Source organism: Eulemur rufifrons, chromosome 28 (genome assembly GCF_041146395.1).
Source record: "Eulemur rufifrons isolate Redbay chromosome 28, OSU_ERuf_1, whole genome shotgun sequence".
Lineage (NCBI taxonomy): Eukaryota > Metazoa > Chordata > Mammalia > Primates > Lemuridae > Eulemur > Eulemur rufifrons.
In genome coordinates, this window is record NC_091010.1 from 42,663,764 (window position 1) to 42,683,738 (window position 19,975).

Below are 19,975 nucleotides of genomic sequence, written 5' to 3' on the forward strand. Positions count from 1 at the left end.
CACCATCTGCATTAGCTCCTAACAAGAGAGTCAGCCTGTTCTTCAAAGCTTTGAAGCCAGCCATTGACTTCTCCTCTTTCGCTATGAAGGTCCTAGATGGCATCTTTTTCCAATAGAAGGCTGTTTTGTTTACATTGAAAATCTGTTGTTTAGTGTAGCCACCTTCCTCAATGATCTTAGCTAGATCTTTGGATAACTTGCTGAGCTTCTGCATCAGCACTTGCTGCTTCACCTTGCACTTTTATGTTATGGAAACAGCTTCTTTCCTTAAACCTCATGGACCAACCTCTGCTAGCTTCAGACTTTTCTTCTGCAGCTTCCTCACCTCTCTTAGCCTTCATAGAACTGAAGAGACTTGAGGGCCTTGCTCTGGAATAGGCTTTGGCTTAAGGGAATGTTGTTGTGGCTGATTTGATCTTCCTTTCTCCATATCAGGAATAAGGCTGCTTTACTTTATTATCATTTGTGTGTTCACTGGAGTAGCACTTTTAATTTCTTTCAAGAACTTTTCCTTTGTGTTCACCACTCAGCTAACTGGCACAAGAGGCCTAGCTTTCAACCTTTCTCGGCTTTCAACATGCCTTCCTCACTAAGCTTAATCATTTCTAGCTTTTGATTTCAAGTGAGAGACATAGGACTTTTCCTTTCACTGGAACACTTAGAGGCCATTGTAGGGTTATTAATTGGCCTAATTTCAATATTGTTGTGTCTCAGGGAGTAAAGAGGCCTGAGGAAAGGGAGAGAGATGTGAGAGCGGCTGGTCAGTGGAGCAGTCAGGACACACAGTTATCAGTTAAGTTTGCTGTCTTATTTGGGCACAGTTTGTGACACCCCAAACAGTCACAATAGCAGCTAATAACATCAGAGATCATTGATCATAGAGCACCATAACAGATATAATTATAATTAAAAAGTTTGAAATTTTGCAAGGATTATCAAAGTGTGACACAGAGACACAAAGTGAGCACACATTGTTGGAAAAACAATAAACATGCTCAATGCAAGGTTGCTGAAAAAACCTTCAATTTGTAAAAAACACAATATCTGCAAAGTGTAATAAAGCAAGGTACACCTGTATAGCCAAATGTACTTCTATAACTTTTATACTTCTCACGTTACTTTCTGTATATTCATCTACCTTATTCTCTTTAATGCCTGTGTAGTATCCCATTGTATGGAAATACTGTCATTTATTTAACCACTTCAAACTGATACACTTGGGTTACTTCCTGTTTTTGTTGTGTTTTGTTTTTTTTCTTTTCTATCAAAAACAATGCTGGAGTGAACATCCTTGTACACATATTATTGTGTATTTGTGCAGACATACCCACAGGACAGATGAAGTACTAAGGGAAAGGGCTTTTAATTTAAAGTAGTGTTGCTGCGCTCATTTTAAAACTAAGCAACCACCATGCTGTTTCAAGGTAGTTAACTCACAAGTAAAATCCCAGATGAATTCTGATGTATTCCTATGCTTTTGACTATTGACTGGGATATTGTTCAGGTTTATCTTTCTAAAATATTTAAAGTTTTTAACACTAATCTGAGGCTAATCTCTTGGGGGCTTTAGGTTCCTGTGAAGGAATTCGACAGACCTGGGAGGAATTTTCTTCCCCCGTCAACCCAACCACCTCGCTCAGCGCTATCATTAGAACTCCCAAATGCTATCATATCTCGTCGCTGAATGAAAATGCCGCCAAACGTCTGTGTCGCAGGTATTCTCAGAAACTGATCCAGCACACCACCGGCCAGCTGCTGAGGACTTACCCGGCTGCCACGCGCATCGACTCCTCCAACCCGAACCCGCTCATGTTCTGGCTCCACGGGATACAGCTCGTGGCGCTCAACTACCAGACGGATGGTAACGGGCCTGCATGCTCGCCTCTCTCCTTTGCATCTTGTATTTCAGTAAATGGGTCTCAGCAAATGACATGTTTTCAAACGGGCAAGATTCCAGACTGGGGCACACCGTATGTGAGAGTAAAAATACAGATGATGGAAAACATAAGTGAATTTGATACTGAATCGTGCCCCGGATGTTTCTTGAGTTAAGGTGACAGAAAAGAACCTTGAAGGGGCCTATAAGGTCTCCTGGTCCTGTCCCTTTTTTAAAGCACTTGTGAAGTACCAGACTGCTCTTGACAGATCTGTGCCCATTTTATTTTCAAAGATATTGGGCGGCAGGGATTTTCTAACACCGTTTAGTTAACCTGTCTCACTATGCAATTGTTCTTGCAATCACAAAGTAGTATGGCTCCAAATGTTTTGCAAATTAAAACCATTTTAGCTTCTTCTCATCCTTTTGAAATTGCGATGGAAAATAATGGTCATGGCTCTAGGAGGAGCCACCAAGTGGAAAACCAGTATGCGAATTACATGAACAGAGTTAGAAGTGTTCACATTGACATTTCTCCACTGTTAAGGAGACCCTGCTATGAGGCCTAAAACTCCAGAGTGAAAGCAGGCACTTATTGCGTGCTCAGTGTGCACCAGGCACCATGCTGGATTCTTGATCCCCTGTTATCTCACTTAATCTCACCACAACCCGAGTACCTTTACGCTAAACGAGGATCCATTTCTCAGATGGGCAAACCAAGGCACAAAGCAGTTAATTTGCTCAAGGTTGCAGGATGACTTGTAACAATAAATTCAAGGAATCTGGGAGTTTAGAGGATAAAGTGTTTTGTTTCCAGTTGGTTATGGGGGAAGGGCAGGAAAGAGTAGATGAGGAAGGTTTCCTAAAAGCTCATTCGAAAACCGCAGTCTTTCCTCTGCACAGTCAGGCAGCGCTCCGCCCTTATCATTTGTCTCACGTGAATCCGATCCTAACAAACCACTCCGAACCGCCAGCCACAGCACGGCCCTATCTCCAGCTGAGGTCAAACCACAGCTGTAGCTCTGGGACCAGCTGGCTCTCATGCCAACAGCGCCCATTTGTGGCTGACCCCAAAGACGTATGGTTAGAGATAATGGTCGTGTTTTTCACCCTTGTTATATTTGCTGCTTTCAATTGACATTAAATAAGGTGGTGCAGATGAAGTGCCGTACTTAGCATGGTGCCTGGCACGTGGAAAGCATTCTGCAAATGTGAACTCTCATTATGTGTGTTTCATAAGTTGTGAAAACAGATTTGGACACACAAATGGAAACAACAGTGAAATACGTTCAATGTTATAAAAATTCTATTTTCTATTTCTTTTCAATCTTTCCCAAGTGGCTTGTGGGTTCACATCTCTGGCCCTGTCTGTGGCCCTGTCTATATCCCTGTGTCCACTGGTGCCATTGGTTATTATGATACCAAAATATTTTAAGTAAACTGAAATAACTGTCAAAAGGTTTTCTCAAGGAAACGGAAATGCATTTGGTGTTTTTTTTTTTTTTTTTTTTTTTTTTTTGAGACAGAGTCTCACTCTGTTGCCCAGGCTAGAGTGCCATGGCGCCAGCCTAGCTCACAACAACCTCAAACTCCTGTGCTCTAGCAATCCTTCTGCCTCAGCCTCCCGAGTAGCTGGGACTACAGGCATGCGCCACTATGCCCGGCTAATTTTTTCTATATATATTTTTAGTTGTCCAGCTAATTTCTTTCTATTTTTAGTAGAGACAGGGGTCTCACTCTTGCTCAGGCTGGTCTCGAACTCCTGACCTCGAGCGATCCTCCCACCTCGGCCTCCCAGAGTGCTAGGATTATAGGCGTGAGCCACCGCGCCCGGCCTGCATTTGGTTTTTGAATGTGGCCTTTCCCCTGAAGTGCCAAGACTGATGCATACACACTGGCTCCACTGATGGCAAAGGGAGCCGCAGCTGAAGGGGTCGCAGGGAGTTGCCACTCTTCAGGCCACCCCACAGTCCCACAGCACACGCTAAAGCTGCAGTTTGTCCTTCCCTCACCCCTGAAGGCCTTGCCTCTCTGTCAAATCAAGTATTAATACATACTCAAGCTGCCCCACACAGGAGAGACAGAGGACAGTGTTGTGTGGTTCACCCTCAAGTTTCTCTGCATAATTTTCCAAGCCAGGAAAAAGTGTTTTCATATAATCTCTCTCCATGCAATGCAAAAGGCACTGATTAAACATCTCCCACACTGGACAAAGCACAAGCTACAGTCAGTATCAGTGTGTTCATCTGTAAAAATTGTCTTCATTTCTGCACACTGGGGGTAGAGCCTGGTTTAATACCTTACACACAGTAGATCCTCAATAAATGCTTGCTGCCCTGAGCTGAAGCAGGTGATCGCCTATCAGCCTCACTGCAACATGAACCTGTGGCTCTTGAGTTTTGGTCAAGATCTCTTCCAGGTACTTAGTTCTCTGTGAATTGCAAATGCACATAGACAGATAAGAGTCTATATTGGAAGCACCATTAATTGTTGAAAAGAATTCCAATGTTAGGAAGTGTTTGATTTTCCATGAAACATACCAATCAAACAGCTGAGAACCCCTCCCAGTGTCCCTCCAGCCTCCCAGTATGTCTTCTGGCTCATCTGCCTTGCCACTTCCTGGATTTCAGGGGACCCTGATGCCCCAAAGGGGTGTCCATGGGCTTAGGGCCATCTCTTCCTTGGCTTTCTGCTGGCTTCCTCAATTCCAAGAAGGTCTGATATGATCTGGAACCAGGAGTATCCCAGGTGCACGCTCAATAAAGCCAACTCTTAAGTTTGGAAACTGACCTGAGGCTGGTCTGCAAACCCCCAGTTATTGCTGGCAACAGTCCCTCTAAGTCCCTTCCCTCTGGGGCAGATAGATTCCTGCCTCATATACCAGTACTTACAAGTATATAAACATGCAACCCCAGTCAAAAGAAAAGCTTACTTTTAAAAAGCATTTATTATGCTTTCTTGAATGATAGTCACATTTTTTTTAAATAGGGACAGTGTCTCAATATGTTGCCCAAGCTTGTCTTGAACTCCTGGCCTCAAGTGATCCTCCTGCCTTGGCCTCCCAAAATACCAGGTTTACAGCCATGAGCCACCACATCAGTCCTGATAGTCACACTTTTTATGATGACTTTTCCAGCTCCCAAGTATAGGGACAAATATAATGAGAATGGTATCTACTTAATACAGGATTTTTTAATGAACAGAAGATCATAAAGACAATGATATGCTTGATCTACCATCATACGCATTGATTCAGAAGAGTAACAGGGTTACACTGACTTGTGCATGCTCTTTCACTTGGTTAAATTAAGGGTTTTCAAATTATAGCCCCAGATGAAGTTCTAGGACCACCCCTCGGGGACAGTGAGAGGGCTGGATTTGAGGTCCCACCTTTATTTCAAACCGAGCAGCTCCACTTGGACCTGTTTTCTATATTGGGTCACCAAATGAGATCTTAGTTAAGAAAAAGTGCTTTAAAGTTTTGGAAAGCTATTAGGATAGACACAGTGCTACTGAAATCAGACTTGAAACTCAAATGGGGTTGGCTTCATAATCATAATATAATAGTTTATTAAGTAGCTTGTATGTGCCAAATCTCATTTATCATAAAAGCACCCCTATGATATGTACATTATATGTCTCAGTAGTAAAGATCAGGAGGTATGGGTCAAGCCATCTGGGTTCAAATCATAGCATCCGCCACTTACTAGATATGTGCCTTGGGTGTTTTCACTTCTTTGTGCCTCAGTTTCCTCATCTATAAAAATGGAGATACTAAAAGAATCTAATTCATGGGTTACTGGGAGACACTTGCACATGGAGTGCTTAGAAGGGGGTCTGGTCTTTAGTAAGAGTGCAGTAAGTATGAGCTGCCATTGCTGTTGTTAGCAAAATCTATCCACTTGTGCTCACTTCGGCAGCACATATACTAAAATTGGAACGATACAGAGAAGATTAGCATGGCCCCTGCTCAAGGATGACACGCAAATTCATGAAGTGTTCCATGTTTTAAATAAATAAATAAAAGAAAATCTATCCGCTTCACACTTAGCCCCCGCGTGAGCTGGTTGGCTTCACTCTCACCCTGTGTTCCTCTGTCACGCACTAGCCTGGGAAGAGAACTTTCTCCCCCTGCAGGTGAGGCCTCAGTGAATCAGTCATGTCAGGACTAGAAGGGGCCTGAGGGATGGGGGCCTCCACACTCATTTATCAGATAGGGAGACTGAGGCCCCAAGGAGCTTTCGTACGTCTGAGACACCTTACCCCAGGAATTGTTGTGCGCAATCCTGGCCAAGCCCACGTACATGGAAAAATTTTACACACAAGACGGGTGGGGGCCAAGTTCTTGTTGCTCCAAGACGCTTACCCCACTTTGCCTTGATGTCGGTCCATGTAGCAAAGTTCATTCCGCACATGGAAGGAATCGATCAGAGGGAACATTTGTCAGGTGTGTCTCATAAACTTTTAGCTCATTTGGGCAACTTGTATACAGACTTGCACCATCAGATGAGCATTTGAGTGTGTAAGAGCCCAGAAATGGTGCGGGGATTCAATCACTCATCAGAGAACTGTGCCAAATAAAATTTGGCCACAAAAGACTCAAAGCCTGTGTGAGGGTTCCTGAAGTTTATGATTGAGGGGATTGTGGACATGATGGGAATCATATGTGATGATGACCTTTTTTTCATGTTTAACTCCAATTTTTTAAAAAAGAAGTAGAAATATTATGATGTGTGTGTTGAAATTGAGGTTTCAAGGAAATGCTGTTTTTCTGGCTATTCTTCTATTCTTCCTTGTATAATTAAGATTTTTATCTTACATTTGAAAAGCAATAATTAGCCATAAAATTGCCTGCGTGTCTCAGTGTGTGGGGATAAGAAAATGCCATTCTTCCTTTCCAAAATTCAGTATAAAATGAGGTGCAATCAGCCCTTTGTGTCCTTGGGTTCTGCATCTGTGGATTCAACCAGCTGTGGATCGAAAATATTAGGGGCAAAAAATGGATGGTACAGACGTTTTTTTCTTTTTATTATTCTCTAAACAATACTACATAACAACTATTTACAAACTACTTTGTATTAGGTATTATAAGTAATCTAGAGATGATTTAAAGTATACGAGAGGATGTATATTAGTTATATGCAAATACTACACCATTTTATATAAGGGATTTGAGCATCCATGGATTTTGGTATCCTTGGGTAGTCCTGGAACCAATCCCCCATGGATACAGAGAGAAATCTGTGTATTTCACAAGATTTTTCAGATGAATGTGGTAAATTTTTATTTTCGAAAGGAGTTTTTGAGTGGCAGAACCTAGTTTGGAGTGCTAACACTGGGCATGTTTAGACTGTAAGCTCCATGAGGACAGGGATTTTTATCTCTATATCTGCTGCCTCACACAACCTGGCACATAGTGGGCACCCATCAGTCTATGGGATGAATGGATCATTATCTCTCCTTCATGCTGGAGCTTAGGGAAAATTGATGCAAAGTTCTTTTGAACTTTAAATTTATTAGAGAAGACTTAAGTGACATAGTAACAAGCAGTACTGACGTTGTTTGTGTCGCAGATCTCCCTTTACATTTAAATGCTGCAATGTTTGAGTCCAACGGTGGCTGTGGTTATGTTTTGAAACCTCCAGTTCTGTGGGACAAGAACTGTCCCATGTATCAGAAGTTTTCTCCACTGGAAAGAGACTTGGACAACATGGAGCCTGCAGTCTATTCTTTAACTGTAAGTATGTCTCCTGTTGTAAGACTATAAGCCTTTCTAAATGTGAACTGGTTTTTAATTCAAGGCATTGCAAAGCAGTCATGTCACAATTTGGGTTGTGCAACTTTAGATCCCACAACAATTTCTTTGCCTCCTAGAAAGCAGTAGCTGTGGTTAGGTATTCTGTCACCAGGCACTGCATTTGCCAGCGCCCAGTGGGTGGAGTTATGAGGTCCCTGCTTCACCTGATATACTGGTGATGGTAATCCTGTTATCCAGGGCCCACAGAATCATAATTACAGTTACATCCCATAAAAGTTGAGCTCCTTACTATTAATACATTAGCTCATCGTAAGCTCCAAAAAGCTCTGTGATCAGACAAACTGGCATCGATATACAAATACAATCAATGTCTTTCCTCCTTATAGTTTAAACTTTTTCATTCCTGGGCCTTTCCTTATTCCCTTTAGCACCTAATGAACTTATTGTCAAAATTCCACAGACTCTCCTTAAAAACAGAAGCCGGGTAGCTCTTCACTCAACTTTTCTTCCCCGTTCTTTTGCACCCTCTTAGCTGACAGAGAAGAAAGCTGGGTGGGGCATCGGAAGGAGAGGGAGGGACGAAGTCATGTCTTCTCGCACCTTTAGATCTTGTGTCTCTCCCTCCAAAGGAAGAATGCCAAACAGCCGTCTGTGCACAACACCCGAAACCCCTGGGGCAACCCCAGTCACTGATTTGCCTCCCACTCAAACTGCTTTTTCTTTCCCTAAGGCAGTAGGGCAGTGACCCCTTTTCTATTTGATCATTTTAGCTGAAGTGTAGTGTGATCTGTTTACAGAAAACTGTGAATTAATTTTTAACAACAGGTCTGTGACTTGCTCCAAAACGAAATTAGCCAAGAAAAAGATTTTGAAGCTATAAAATATATTCCTATGGCATTTTTATTAGAATATTAGTAACAAATTTGTGGTTACATTGTATATAAGGTCTTTTCTCTCACCTGCTGTGAGAAACTTAACTTCATCTTAATTGCTTGGTTTTTTAAGATAATTGAACATTTTGACAGTGGAAAGGTTATAGCTAAGTGAATGCTGTTGACAAAATAGGCTGTTCACATGATTCCAGTCATGTGATTATAGTCACTTTAAAAAAAAAAAAAGTATTATTAATCATTCATCTTGTCCTTCCAGAGTTCTTTGTCTGTCTTTGCTGAGAGCAGCAGTGAGGTATGGAGGTGGTCTTTGCTTCTTTTTCCTTCTCAGTGACTTTGATCCCTTTCTTCCCCCTCCCCCAGATTGTCTCTGGCCAAAACGTGTGCCCCAGCAACAGCACGGGCAGCCCGTGCATCGAAGTTGACGTCCTGGGTATGCCCCTGGACAGCTGCCACTTCCGCACGAAGCCCATCCACCGAAACACCCTGAACCCCATGTGGAATGAGCAGTTCCTCTTCCGGGTTCACTTCGAAGACCTCGTATTTCTTCGTTTTGCAGTTGTGGAAAACAACAGTTCGGCGGTAACTGCTCAGAGAATCATTCCACTCAAGGCTTTAAAACGAGGTAGAAAAAAATTGTCCAAATGTTAATGATTGTTGTAGCTGGGTGACGGAGGCTGGAATTTCATGCTACTCTCTCCACGGGTGTATGTTTGCCATTTTCATATTAAGAAGTTAAAATAAGAAGCAGAAAAAAAATCTAACCCCGAACACTTTTTAAGCACATCTCAAAAGAAGTTTTTCTTTTACATTTTTTAAAAATCTGAGGTATTGGCAACACCCCTTGTAAAGTACAGCCTCTCCCACCCCTGCTGGTGTTGGGAGCAACGGTCGTGGCCTCTGATGGCCACACAGCCCTTCTCAAATAGCACCCACAGCACCCCTGGCAATTTGAAAGCAGGGACTGAAGAACGGAGAGGCAAGTGAGAGGAGGAAGAGGTGGGGTGTGGTAGTGGCGTAAGTGCGCTGAGGTTGGAGTCAGGGCCTGGCAGAAGCCCAGCATTGGGTGTTAGGGGGTGTTCCGTGCAGAGGGGCATAGAGTCCTGAGCAAAGGCTAGAGCTGTCGGCTCGTGGATTGGCTTTGTGGTAGCACTCAAATGTGCATAGGGGGCTCACCTGGGACTCTTGGTAACAACATGCAGCTCGTGATTCAGTAGGTCGGGGTGGGGCTTGAGATTCCGCCTTCCTACCAAGCCCCCAGGGATGCTGGCTCTGCTGCTCTACTTTGAGCACCAAGATTCTAAGTGTGTACTTCCTCCCACAGCCGCACGCAAGCTGAGCTCCACAAACATAGTACAGTCTCCTACTTTTTGCTTTTTTGTCCCTATTTCTCTTCTCCCTTGGGCAAGTAGCCCGTGATCATTTGATTAGTCTGCTCAGGCTGCCGTAACAGAATACCGCAGACGGCGTGGCTTAAACAACAGAGATGTCGTTCCCCACAGTTCTGAAGGCTGGAAGCCCAAGATCAAGGTGTTGGCAGGTCTGGCTTCTTCTGAGGCTTCTCTCCTTGGTTGCATATGGCCACCTTCACAGTGTCCTCACACGGTCGTCCCTCTGTACTGTCTGTGTCTAATCTCCTCTTCTCATGAGGACACCAGGATTAGGGCCCACCCTGCTGACCCCATTTTAACTACCTCAGTGAAGCCCCAATCTCCAAATACAGCCACGTCCTGAGCTACTGGGGATTAGGGCTTCAACATATGAATGGGGGGGTGGGGAGGTATGGAGACAATTCAGCCCATAATAGTTATTACATAAATATGAGAATACAGAGAAGTAAAAACAATTTTTTAAAAAGGATCCATTTTTCCATCTCTCCAACACACCAATCACTTCTGGTGTACATCTTCTGCCGGCTTTATTTCTCTGCCCATGTACATGACACGTGAGTCTGTAGATAGAGTTTTAACACACAGGCTTTCTGCTAATCTCAGTGTTTTGCAACTTACTGGTTTTCACTTATTAACGTATATAGCGAGGAGCTTTGCATATGAATAACTCTGCATCCGCGTTGCCACTTGTACTGGCTGCGTATCATTCCATTTACACTTACACATACACTCACACCATAACTTTTATAACCAGTCCTCTCTTGTCGGAATGTTTTATTATCATTAATGCTGCTCTAAGTAGAATATTTGTAAAACAGGAACCGTAGATGCTTCGGTATCAAAATGATCAAGTTTTCCTACTATTTTTTGTTTGAGTTTAAGGTTTTCTGTTGGAGTCTAAGTTGGAAGCAGAACCTGGACAATGTAATTACCACTGGGTGGCTCCAAACCACCCCAGGGGGCAGCACTCTGCCAGTGAAAAGGCGCCTGTTGGTTGTAGTCGTGCTTGTTGACATGCTAAGGTCGTATTTCTAGCTGTCATTTATTGACGTCCATGAAGTACCTTTTGTGTAGCACATGGCCAACAAGCTCTTCCAAATTCTGCATTATTCCAGGATATCGACATCTCCAGCTGCGAAACCTCCACAATGAAGTTTTGGAAATCTCTAGTTTATTCATAAACAGCAGAAGGATGGAAGAAAATTCCTCTGGCAGTACGATGCCAGCCTCTTTGGTAATTAAATTCTATTTCACTCCAGCATATTTGTGGGGATTGCGGCACTGAAGGTGGGCTTTCTTGTGGTACAGCAAAGTGGTCAATGAGAGTTACTAATTAGGTAGCTATGGAAATAATTATAACCATAATGGCTGACACCTGGCACTTATTAAGCACTTTACATATATACGAACTCCCCTGATCCTCTCAGTGACTGCAGGAGGTGGCTACCAGTATCGTCGCCATTTACAGATGAGGAAGGTAAGAGCTGAGCACGTCCAAGGTCACAAGCTAGCAAGCAGCAGACCAGGATTTAGCCCAAGTTCTTCTAGTATCAAAGTGCTTGCCAGGGAAGTGAGCCAAAAATAATGTGGGGGGGAGAAAGGTTTATTAACAAGGCCTAGGAGGAAGCATCTCAATACTTCCAGAAACTTTAGATTAAACTAGGAAAATCCTTTGCTTCTTCCTCAGTCCAGGGGCAGATATCACAGGGTAGAGCAGGGTTGGGATGGGCAGGTGGCACTGCTGGCCATGCATAATTTGCACCCTGGTGCTTAGGAAGATGCAGAATCTGCACCGGTGGGCATGGGAGAGGGACAATGTAAAAAAGTGCCACCGTTGCAGAATCTATGTATTAGCAAGTTCCCCATGGAGGGTTCATGCCCACTGAAGCTTGAGAACCCTTGGACCAGATCTCACCCCACTAGTGCAGATTATTTCTTTAACAAGAAATGGCTTTAATTCACTGGCTAATTCTATTATGCTTCCTCATTAAGTTAAAAATAATTTTTTTTTTTTTTGAGACCAGGTCTCCCTGTCGCCCAGGGTGGGGTGCAGTGTAACCTTAAACTCCTGGGCTCAAGCAGTCCTCCTGCCTCAGCCTCCTGAGTAGCTGGGACTACAGGCATGCACTACCACGGCTGGCTAATTTTTCTATTTTTGGTAGAGAAAGGGGAGGGTCTCAGTCTTGCTCACGCTGGTCTTGAACTCCTGACCTCAAGGAATCCTCTTGCCTCAGCCTCCCAGAGTGCTAGGATTACAGGCATGAGCCACCATTCCCAGCCTAAATTGAAAATGAATTTTAAAAGGGTGTGCATTGATTACCCTCTTTACATGTTTAATAGTCTGATCACTTTTGTGTCAATCTCACACTTCGACACAGTCCTAACAATCTTTGGAAAGGCACCTTCTGGGCTCACAGTGGCACTAGCCTTGATTACTTCTACCACCACCTCCAAATAGCCTTGTTTTCTTCTCTGCCCTTCTCTTGCCCTCACCCCTGTCAGTTTCTTCTCTCTCTGTCCCTGACCTTGCTTTCTCAGTTTTCCTCCTTTCCCTTCATCGCTCCACGGCAACCTTGGCTGCAGATTTGTATCACCTGAGAGCTTTAAAAAAATCCTTGTGCCCAGGCCACACCCACACCAATTAAAGCCAAACCTGTCGGGGTGGGCCGCAGGCATCAGTCTTTTTAAAGCTCCCCAGGTGATTCCAATGTGTGCCCAAGATTGAGACCAGCACGTTAGCCAAGGTGGAGGGAGGTATGGCCTCCTCCTTGGGCAGAGGACTGACATGCAGGGACCGGTACCAGAGAGTCACGAATCAGATGCTTTCAGAAAGACAGAGCAGGGATGAGCCCCCGGTTCTGGGTTTAATATCTATTAAAGCTGAAGATTCCACAAATGCCATGAATGAATTGTTTTTACTCACAGCACTTCGGACACCAAACAGCATGGTATCTTTTCCAACTCTCCGGCACCAGCTGGGTGTCCTACACTTCAGTTCAATTCTAACATGACCTATCTAGAATTAGTGTCAGAACCCACAAGTTAAGGGCTCTGTCCCACAAGACTACCCTGGGAGTCACTGGAACTTCTGACCCACCAACTATAAATTCAGGGGGGTTAACCCCCTCCTCAGGTTTAATAATTCTCTAAGAATGACTCACAGAACTCAGGAAAGTGCTTTACTTACTAGTACCAGTTTATTATAAGATATACGACTCAGGAACAGCCAAAAGGAAGGGATGCACAGGACAAGGCCTAGGAGGAGGGGTGTGGAGCTTCCCTGTCCTCTGCAAGCCACCTTCCCAGAAACTTGATGTGTTCACCAACCCGGAAGCTCTCTGAACCACATCATTTAGGGTTTTTATGGAGGTTTCATTATGTAGGCACGATTGATTAAATCCCTGGTCATTGGTGATTGGCTCAATCTCCAGCCCCTCTCCCCTCCCTGAGGTCTGGCAATGGGGCTGAGGGTTCCACCTCTCTAATCGTGCCTTGGTCTTTCTCAGCCACCAGTCATGTCATTAGCAACAAGAGACACTGTCATCACTCCAGAGATTCCAAGGGTTTTAGGACCTGTGTGCCAGGAGCTGGGGATAAAGACCAAATATTCAGTTTTTATTGTATCCCAGCATGCCACCCTTGGGGGTTCCCAGGCAGCAGCATATATGCCTGGTAAATATGCATTCTTTGACCATGGAGTGCATTACCCTCCACTGCTGAAGCCAACAACTGCAGATCATCCTAGACCTCCTCCCCTCTTCTGCCCACTTTAAGATTTGATAATTCTGTCTGCTTAGTATCTTTCCAATCCGTTCATCGCGGCTGTCCCTACTGCCTTGGCCCTCGTTCTTTCTCACCTGGCTGGTGGCAGTGGGTTCCTAACTGGTCTCTATTCCTCTGGGGTTGGCCCCTGTCTGTCCTCCTTCAGGGCCCCCCAAACAGATCTATCTAAAACCTAAGTCCAATCATGCCACTCCTCTGTTAAAAATCCTTCACTGGTTCTCCGTTGCTTTCAGGGTAAAGGTTATACCAGAGGGAACAAATTCAAATGCCAGGAGGGTGCCAAGGGGATAACCTGGCAACACGTAGGTGTGCTGGGCAGACACTGGGAAAGCAGGGCGCTTGTGGGTCATTTAGGGCAGCTGTGACCTAGCTCTCAGCTCTAGCTGCTTGTCGCCACGTGGTGTCACCAGATCTTTTGTTTCTTAAGGGAATCAGGATATCTGGATTTTTGTAAATGTTGGTAACTATTTCACCTTTTAAAAAATGCAGTGTAGATTCAAAAACATACAGTTAAAATGTATGCATTTTATGGTATTCAAATCATACCTCAATAAAACTAATGAATTAAAAACATATTTTGCAAATATTTGATAGCACAGCAAAGTGAACAAGTCACTTACAGTCAACAATAAGTTAAGCTATACTTTAAAATAACCAAAAGAGTAGATTTGTAATATTCCTGACAGAGAAATGATAAATGCTTGAGGTCATGGATATCCCAATTACTCTGATTTTGAGTAATCAGTAATCTGATTTTGATACAGCCTGGAGATGTGTGCCTGTATCATTGTATGCCTGTATCAAAGCATCACATGTACTCCATAAATATATACAACTATAATATTATGTACCTATAATAATTAAAAATAGGCCAGGCGTGGTTGGCGCATGCCCGTAATCACAGCACTTTGGGAGAGCTGAGGTGAGAGGATTACCTGAGGCCAGGAGTTCAAGATCAGCCTGGGCAACATAGCAAGACCCTGTCTCTATAAAAAAGTTTTTTTTTTTTAAATTAGCCAGGTGTGGTGGTGTGGTGGTGTAGTCCTAGCTACTTGAGAAACTGATGCAGGAAGAGCACTTGGGCCCAGGAGTTCGAGGCTGTAGTGAGCTATGATCACACCACTATACTCTAGCCTGGGTGACAGAGTGAGACCCTGTCTCAAAATATAAATTTAATTTAATTTAAAATTTAATTTTAGTTGTGGCTCATGCCTGTAATCCTAGCACCTTGGGAGGGCAAGGTGGGAGGATCATTTGAGGCTAGGAGTTCAAGACCAGCCCGAGCAAGAGCGAGACCCTGTCTCTACAAAAAACACAAAAATTAGCTGGGCATGGCAGTGTGCACCTGTAGTCCCAGCTACTCAGGAAGCTGAGGCAGGAAGATACCTGTAGCCCAGGAGTTTGAGGTTGCAGTGAGCTATGATGATGCCACTGCATTCTAGCCTGTTTGAATTCAATAAATATTGTGGAATTTCAGTTCATAAGTAAGGACTGATATACATTTCCAATAATATCAGTCCCTAATTATGATAGAAAGAAACACTGTGATTTAAAATAAATTAATATTTTGGCAGTGTGCAGCTAAATAGCCCTACTACACTATTGAGGAAGATGTACCATTGCCTCTTCTACCACACTAAGATGCATCAGGTTACAAATGCATTGTCATCTTTGCATTGACATGTCCCCATACAGTCTTCTAAGTACTAGCACTTTTACAATGAACGCAACCTAGAAATATCATGTTATTTAGAATGAATCAGAAACCATGTGATCTTCTTGACAGATGTTTAGTACAGAAGAAAGAAAATGTTTGCAGACTCACAGAGTCACAGTGCATGGGGTCCCAGGTCCCGAACCCTTTACTGTTTTCACCATTAACGAAGGCACCAAGGCAAAGCAGCTTCTCCAGAAAGTAAGTCCATGAGCCTGTGATTGGGAGAATCCGTGTCTAATATATATGGACATACGTGTACGTGTGTGTAAATATATACAGATGCACGTAAATACAAAAAAGCCCATGTTGCTGATATGCCTTTTGATGATTTGTAAATGTGTTGCTCAATGTTGAGATCCACCCTAAGAATGATCTGAGGTATCTTGGTACCACTAGACAGGCTGCCTGAACCTGCAGAGAAGAATTCTTAACAATTCTTCAGCTACATAAAGCACTGGGCACTAGAAGGATAAAGACCAGACTGGACAGCTCTCCAGCCAATGTATCCTCTTTCTCTCTAAGCCCAGACGTGGGCCTCATCTTTCTTCTTAATGCAGAGCTTATTAATCAATTAGAATTTGCACAAGCTGAATGAAGTCTGTTTGCCATCCCGGGTTGGATCAAATTCTTAGAGCAACAGCATGGACAGTGTGGGCCAAGAAGATACCTCCTGCCCTCCCTTCTAAGGCCCTCCTTTGCATGTGGGCAGCCCCCTTGCTCCCTTCCCCGGGCATTTGGCCTGGCCTTGGAGGTCCTATCCCTCTGGTGGTGGTAAGAGGCATGGAGGGCCCAAAACCAGAGAATGAGAGCCTGTTACCCCAAGTCCTGTAGCAGACATGGCCTGAGCCCCCTTGTGCTGTGCCACTTCTGCCCTGGATACACCCTAAGGATTTTTGTGGCCTCCTGCAGGCAGGGTCACCATCTGTGGGGGGACGTGGGAGAGCCAGGAGCCAGGAGCAGCATCAAGAAGAGGGAGGCCAGCTTCCCAAAAGGGCAGGCAGGGTCCACGTGTAATTCCTTTTCTCACCACACTAGAAGCGCTACCTTTGCTTGGCACAGTGGCCTAATATCCTTGCAGATGATTCTGTCCTTAACCCATTTCAGAATTCCTTCTCCTCCATGCAGTAGACCAAGGGGAGCAATGACCAAGGGGAGTGACCCTTGAGCGTCCTCCAAAGTTAGGGTGTGTGATGAGATGTAGCTGGGATCATATAATGTATGGGGGAATTAAAACCAACTGAACCACCACACGCGGTAAGTGTTAACAAGCGGCTCTGTCCTTTCAGGGCACATCTCTATGGACAGGCCAACATTCTGCCCATTTTATAATTGACTTAAATAGAGTCAGAGAAAACAGCTTAGGTGCGAGATTTCATAGAGTATCAAACAAGCTACTGCCAAGGGTTTTTGGTTTCTGTTTTGTTTTAATCCGTCAGTCCATGAATATCAATGTCCACTATCACAAAGCAGTGTTGAGGTTTTTTAGAGTAGGGAAATCTTTCTGTGAGCCACCCATGAAAAGAAGCCCATTGCTTTATTGTCACCACGCACATAAACGCATGGATATAAAGCAGGACTGAGCAGGGGGTGACACTGGCCCTGCTGTGGAGGTGACAGTGCCAACTCACCTCCAGAAGTATCCCTGTGGTAGTGGTTACTTGCCTAAATCAGTCTGTTTGCTTTGTCCCCATAGAGTCAATAGTGCAGTTGGTTACAGACCAAGGGCTGGGCTGGAGGGATCAGAGTCTTCCTGAGAATCTTCTGCCCCCACCACCCCCACAGATTACACTCTGCTTTTCCTCCCAGTGAGACATGTTAGCTCTGGTCTTTGCCTCATTGGCAGGGGCCTGAGTAGAAGGGATTTTGCTTAATCTAGTCCAGATGGTGGCAGCTTTCTGTCATCAACAAGCTACTTCTCATAGGAAGGCAGCAAAGGGAGTGTCTTCACCGTGAACTCCCTTCGAGTTCAGTCTTCTGCGGTAACCTGTACAGCACAAGTGAGAAAGAATACATTGGTAAAAGTAAATATATTTTTTTCTTTGAGACAGGGTATCACTCTTATCACCTGGACTAGAGTGCAGTGGCATCATCATAGCTCACTGCAACCTCAAACTCCTGCACTCAAGGGATCCTCCTGCCTCAGCCTCCTGAGTAGCTGGCACTACAGGCACGTGTCACTACACCCAGCTAATTGTTTTTCTATATTTTGTAGAGACGGGGTCTTGCTCTTGCTTAGGGTGGTCTTGAACTCCTGGCCTCCTCCTTCCTTGGCCTCCCAAAGTGCTGGGATTACAGGCGTGGGCCACGGCACCCAGCAAAAATAACTATAATGACGGGTCATCTTCACTGAGTCCTTACAATGTACCCGTGCTATGTTTTATGCCTCAAACATAAAACAAAATTAAAGATTGTTACTATTACAATTCCCATTTAATAGGTGGAAAACTGAGTTTCCACGGGGCTAAGTATCTTGCCCAACACCTCACAAGCAGTATATGTTAAAGGCAGACCTCAGGCTCTGGCCTGTCTGGCTTCAGAGCCTTGTTTCAACTGCTCTGTTTGACGGCACAGGGTCAGTAGCCAACAAAGAAGACAACCTTTTAGGCACACTGGCAGAAGTTTATTAAAAGGAGACAGGCATAGTGCTCACACTTGTAATCCTAGCACTTTGGGAGGCCAAGGCAGGAGGATCGCTTGAGGCTGGGAGTTTGAGACCAGCCTGGGCAACATAGCAAGACCTCGTCTTTACTAAAAATTAAAAAAAATCAACCAGGCGTGGTGGTACACGTATGTATTCCCAGCTATGCGGAAGGCTGAGGCAGGAGGATCACTGAGACTGAAGGAGTTTGAGGCTACAGTGAGCTATGATTATGCCACTGCACTCCAGCCTGGGCAACAGAGCAAGACCCTGTCTCAAAAAATAAATAAATAAAACATAGATCAGAGGAGAACTTAGCCCTGCAAACTTTCCATGGGAAGATGATTATTTCCAATGTGAGAAGAGATTATCTTAGTAAATACTAGACTAGGTCCTTTGCGGTTGGTCCTGTGTTGCAAGATTACAAAGGGCTAAGTTCATGAAATGAAAAACCTAAAATTTTTAATTCAGTAAGAGCTCTCATCCAGCAGTGGGAAAAACAGTTATGCTGTCTGGGGATTATGAATAAATTGTATTGTTGCCCAGAGTGGACATAAACAATCCTTTTTGGACATAGGAGAATTCTTAGAAGATCTTCCAAAAAGAATTATACAACACTGTAGAGTAAGTTTCACTTACAAATTGCACATTGAACCTCTCTGAACACCATGAAAATAGAGTTGCTTTGAATTTACGTTTTTCTTCCCTTCTCAGAAGCATGCTTAAATTTGCCTTTGCTTTTTCTTTAGATTCTGACAACTGAACAAGATGCCAAACCTATTGCCACAGACTATTTTTTGATGGAAGAAAAATATTTTATATCTAAAGAAAAGAATGAATGCAGGAAACAACCGCTCCAGAGAGCCATTGGTCCAGAAGAAGAGATCATGCAGATTTTAAGCAGCTGGTTTCCAGAAGAGGGATACGTGGGCAGGATTGTCTTAAAAACGCAGCAGGAAGTAAGTGTGTCCGGGAACAATCTACACAGTAACAGCTCAGTACGTGATTAACCATCGCCAATCACTACCTCCCTCAAATTCAGAAATTTCTTATAATTGCAGCTATTATTCTTAAGTAAATATAAACAATTTTATTTTTCTGCACATATTTGGAAATGTTCTAAATTACAGAAATTCAGTCTAAAAAAATCTCTCCTGTAAGACAAAGGGAGCAAGAACTTAAATAGGATTCCTTATGCATGTCATCAGTGGGCCCAGTTTTTTTTTTCTTTTTTTTTTTTTTTTTTTTTTTGAGACAGGGTCTCGCTCTGTTGCTCAAGCTGGAGTACAGTGGCAGGATCATAGCTCATTGTAGCCTCGAACTCCTGGGCCCAAACAATCCTCCCACCTCAGCCTCCAGATCAGCTGGGACTACAGGCGCGAGCCACCATGCCCAGCCCAGTATTTTATTTATATGTGTGAAAAGACATTGTTGTGAGGGTCACGTTATTATATAATGCAAGGCCTGTAGGAATTTTACATTGTGGGATTCATTGTCTTTCTGTTGGTGCCTGCTAAAGTTTTAGCTAATAAAAGTTCTGTGCTTATCACTCTAACGACAGAATATCTTTGAAAATATTCTGTAACTTCACACAAAATAAGAATAATCTCTTGGCCTTGGTCGGAATGAGTCACACTTTATATTATGTGTGCTAACATCCCCGTGATCATTCTTGTGAAGGAAAGAATGCAACAATTGCCATGTTGGCTCTAAAGTGGTGGCTCCTCTTTGACTTTGTTGATGGAGCATCATTTTTTCCCTCTGAATAAACTGGTAAGACCCTACTAACTTACTGCCATTTAAAAAAAAAAAATGACATCTAAGGTCATTTTCATGAAGCATGGAAAATCATGCTTCCTGATGTGTTGATAATCAAGCACTGAATTAAGTCAGTTCAGCAATTTGATTAAATACTTACTGAG

The 19,975-nt window shown here is 43.7% G+C and overlaps 1 protein-coding gene and 1 non-coding gene across 2 annotated transcripts in view; both read left to right on the plus strand.

Annotated features, from left to right (window-relative positions):
- The window catches only part of PLCE1 (phospholipase C epsilon 1), a 252,787-nt gene that overhangs the window by 223,602 nt on the left and 9,210 nt on the right, over positions 1–19,975 (plus strand). Inside the window, exons 23-28 of the mRNA XM_069460026.1 lie at positions 1,571–1,861; positions 7,450–7,613; positions 8,888–9,149; positions 11,031–11,149; positions 15,485–15,613; positions 18,803–19,012. Of these exons, the coding sequence (XP_069316127.1) occupies positions 1,571–1,861; positions 7,450–7,613; positions 8,888–9,149; positions 11,031–11,149; positions 15,485–15,613; positions 18,803–19,012 (1,175 nt within the window). The remainder of the gene's footprint in view (positions 1–1,570; positions 1,862–7,449; positions 7,614–8,887; positions 9,150–11,030; positions 11,150–15,484; positions 15,614–18,802; positions 19,013–19,975) is intronic.
- On the plus strand, positions 5,781–5,887 carry LOC138376692 (U6 spliceosomal RNA). Its single transcript, XR_011231677.1, has one exon. It is a non-coding gene; the product is annotated as a U6 spliceosomal RNA (small nuclear RNA).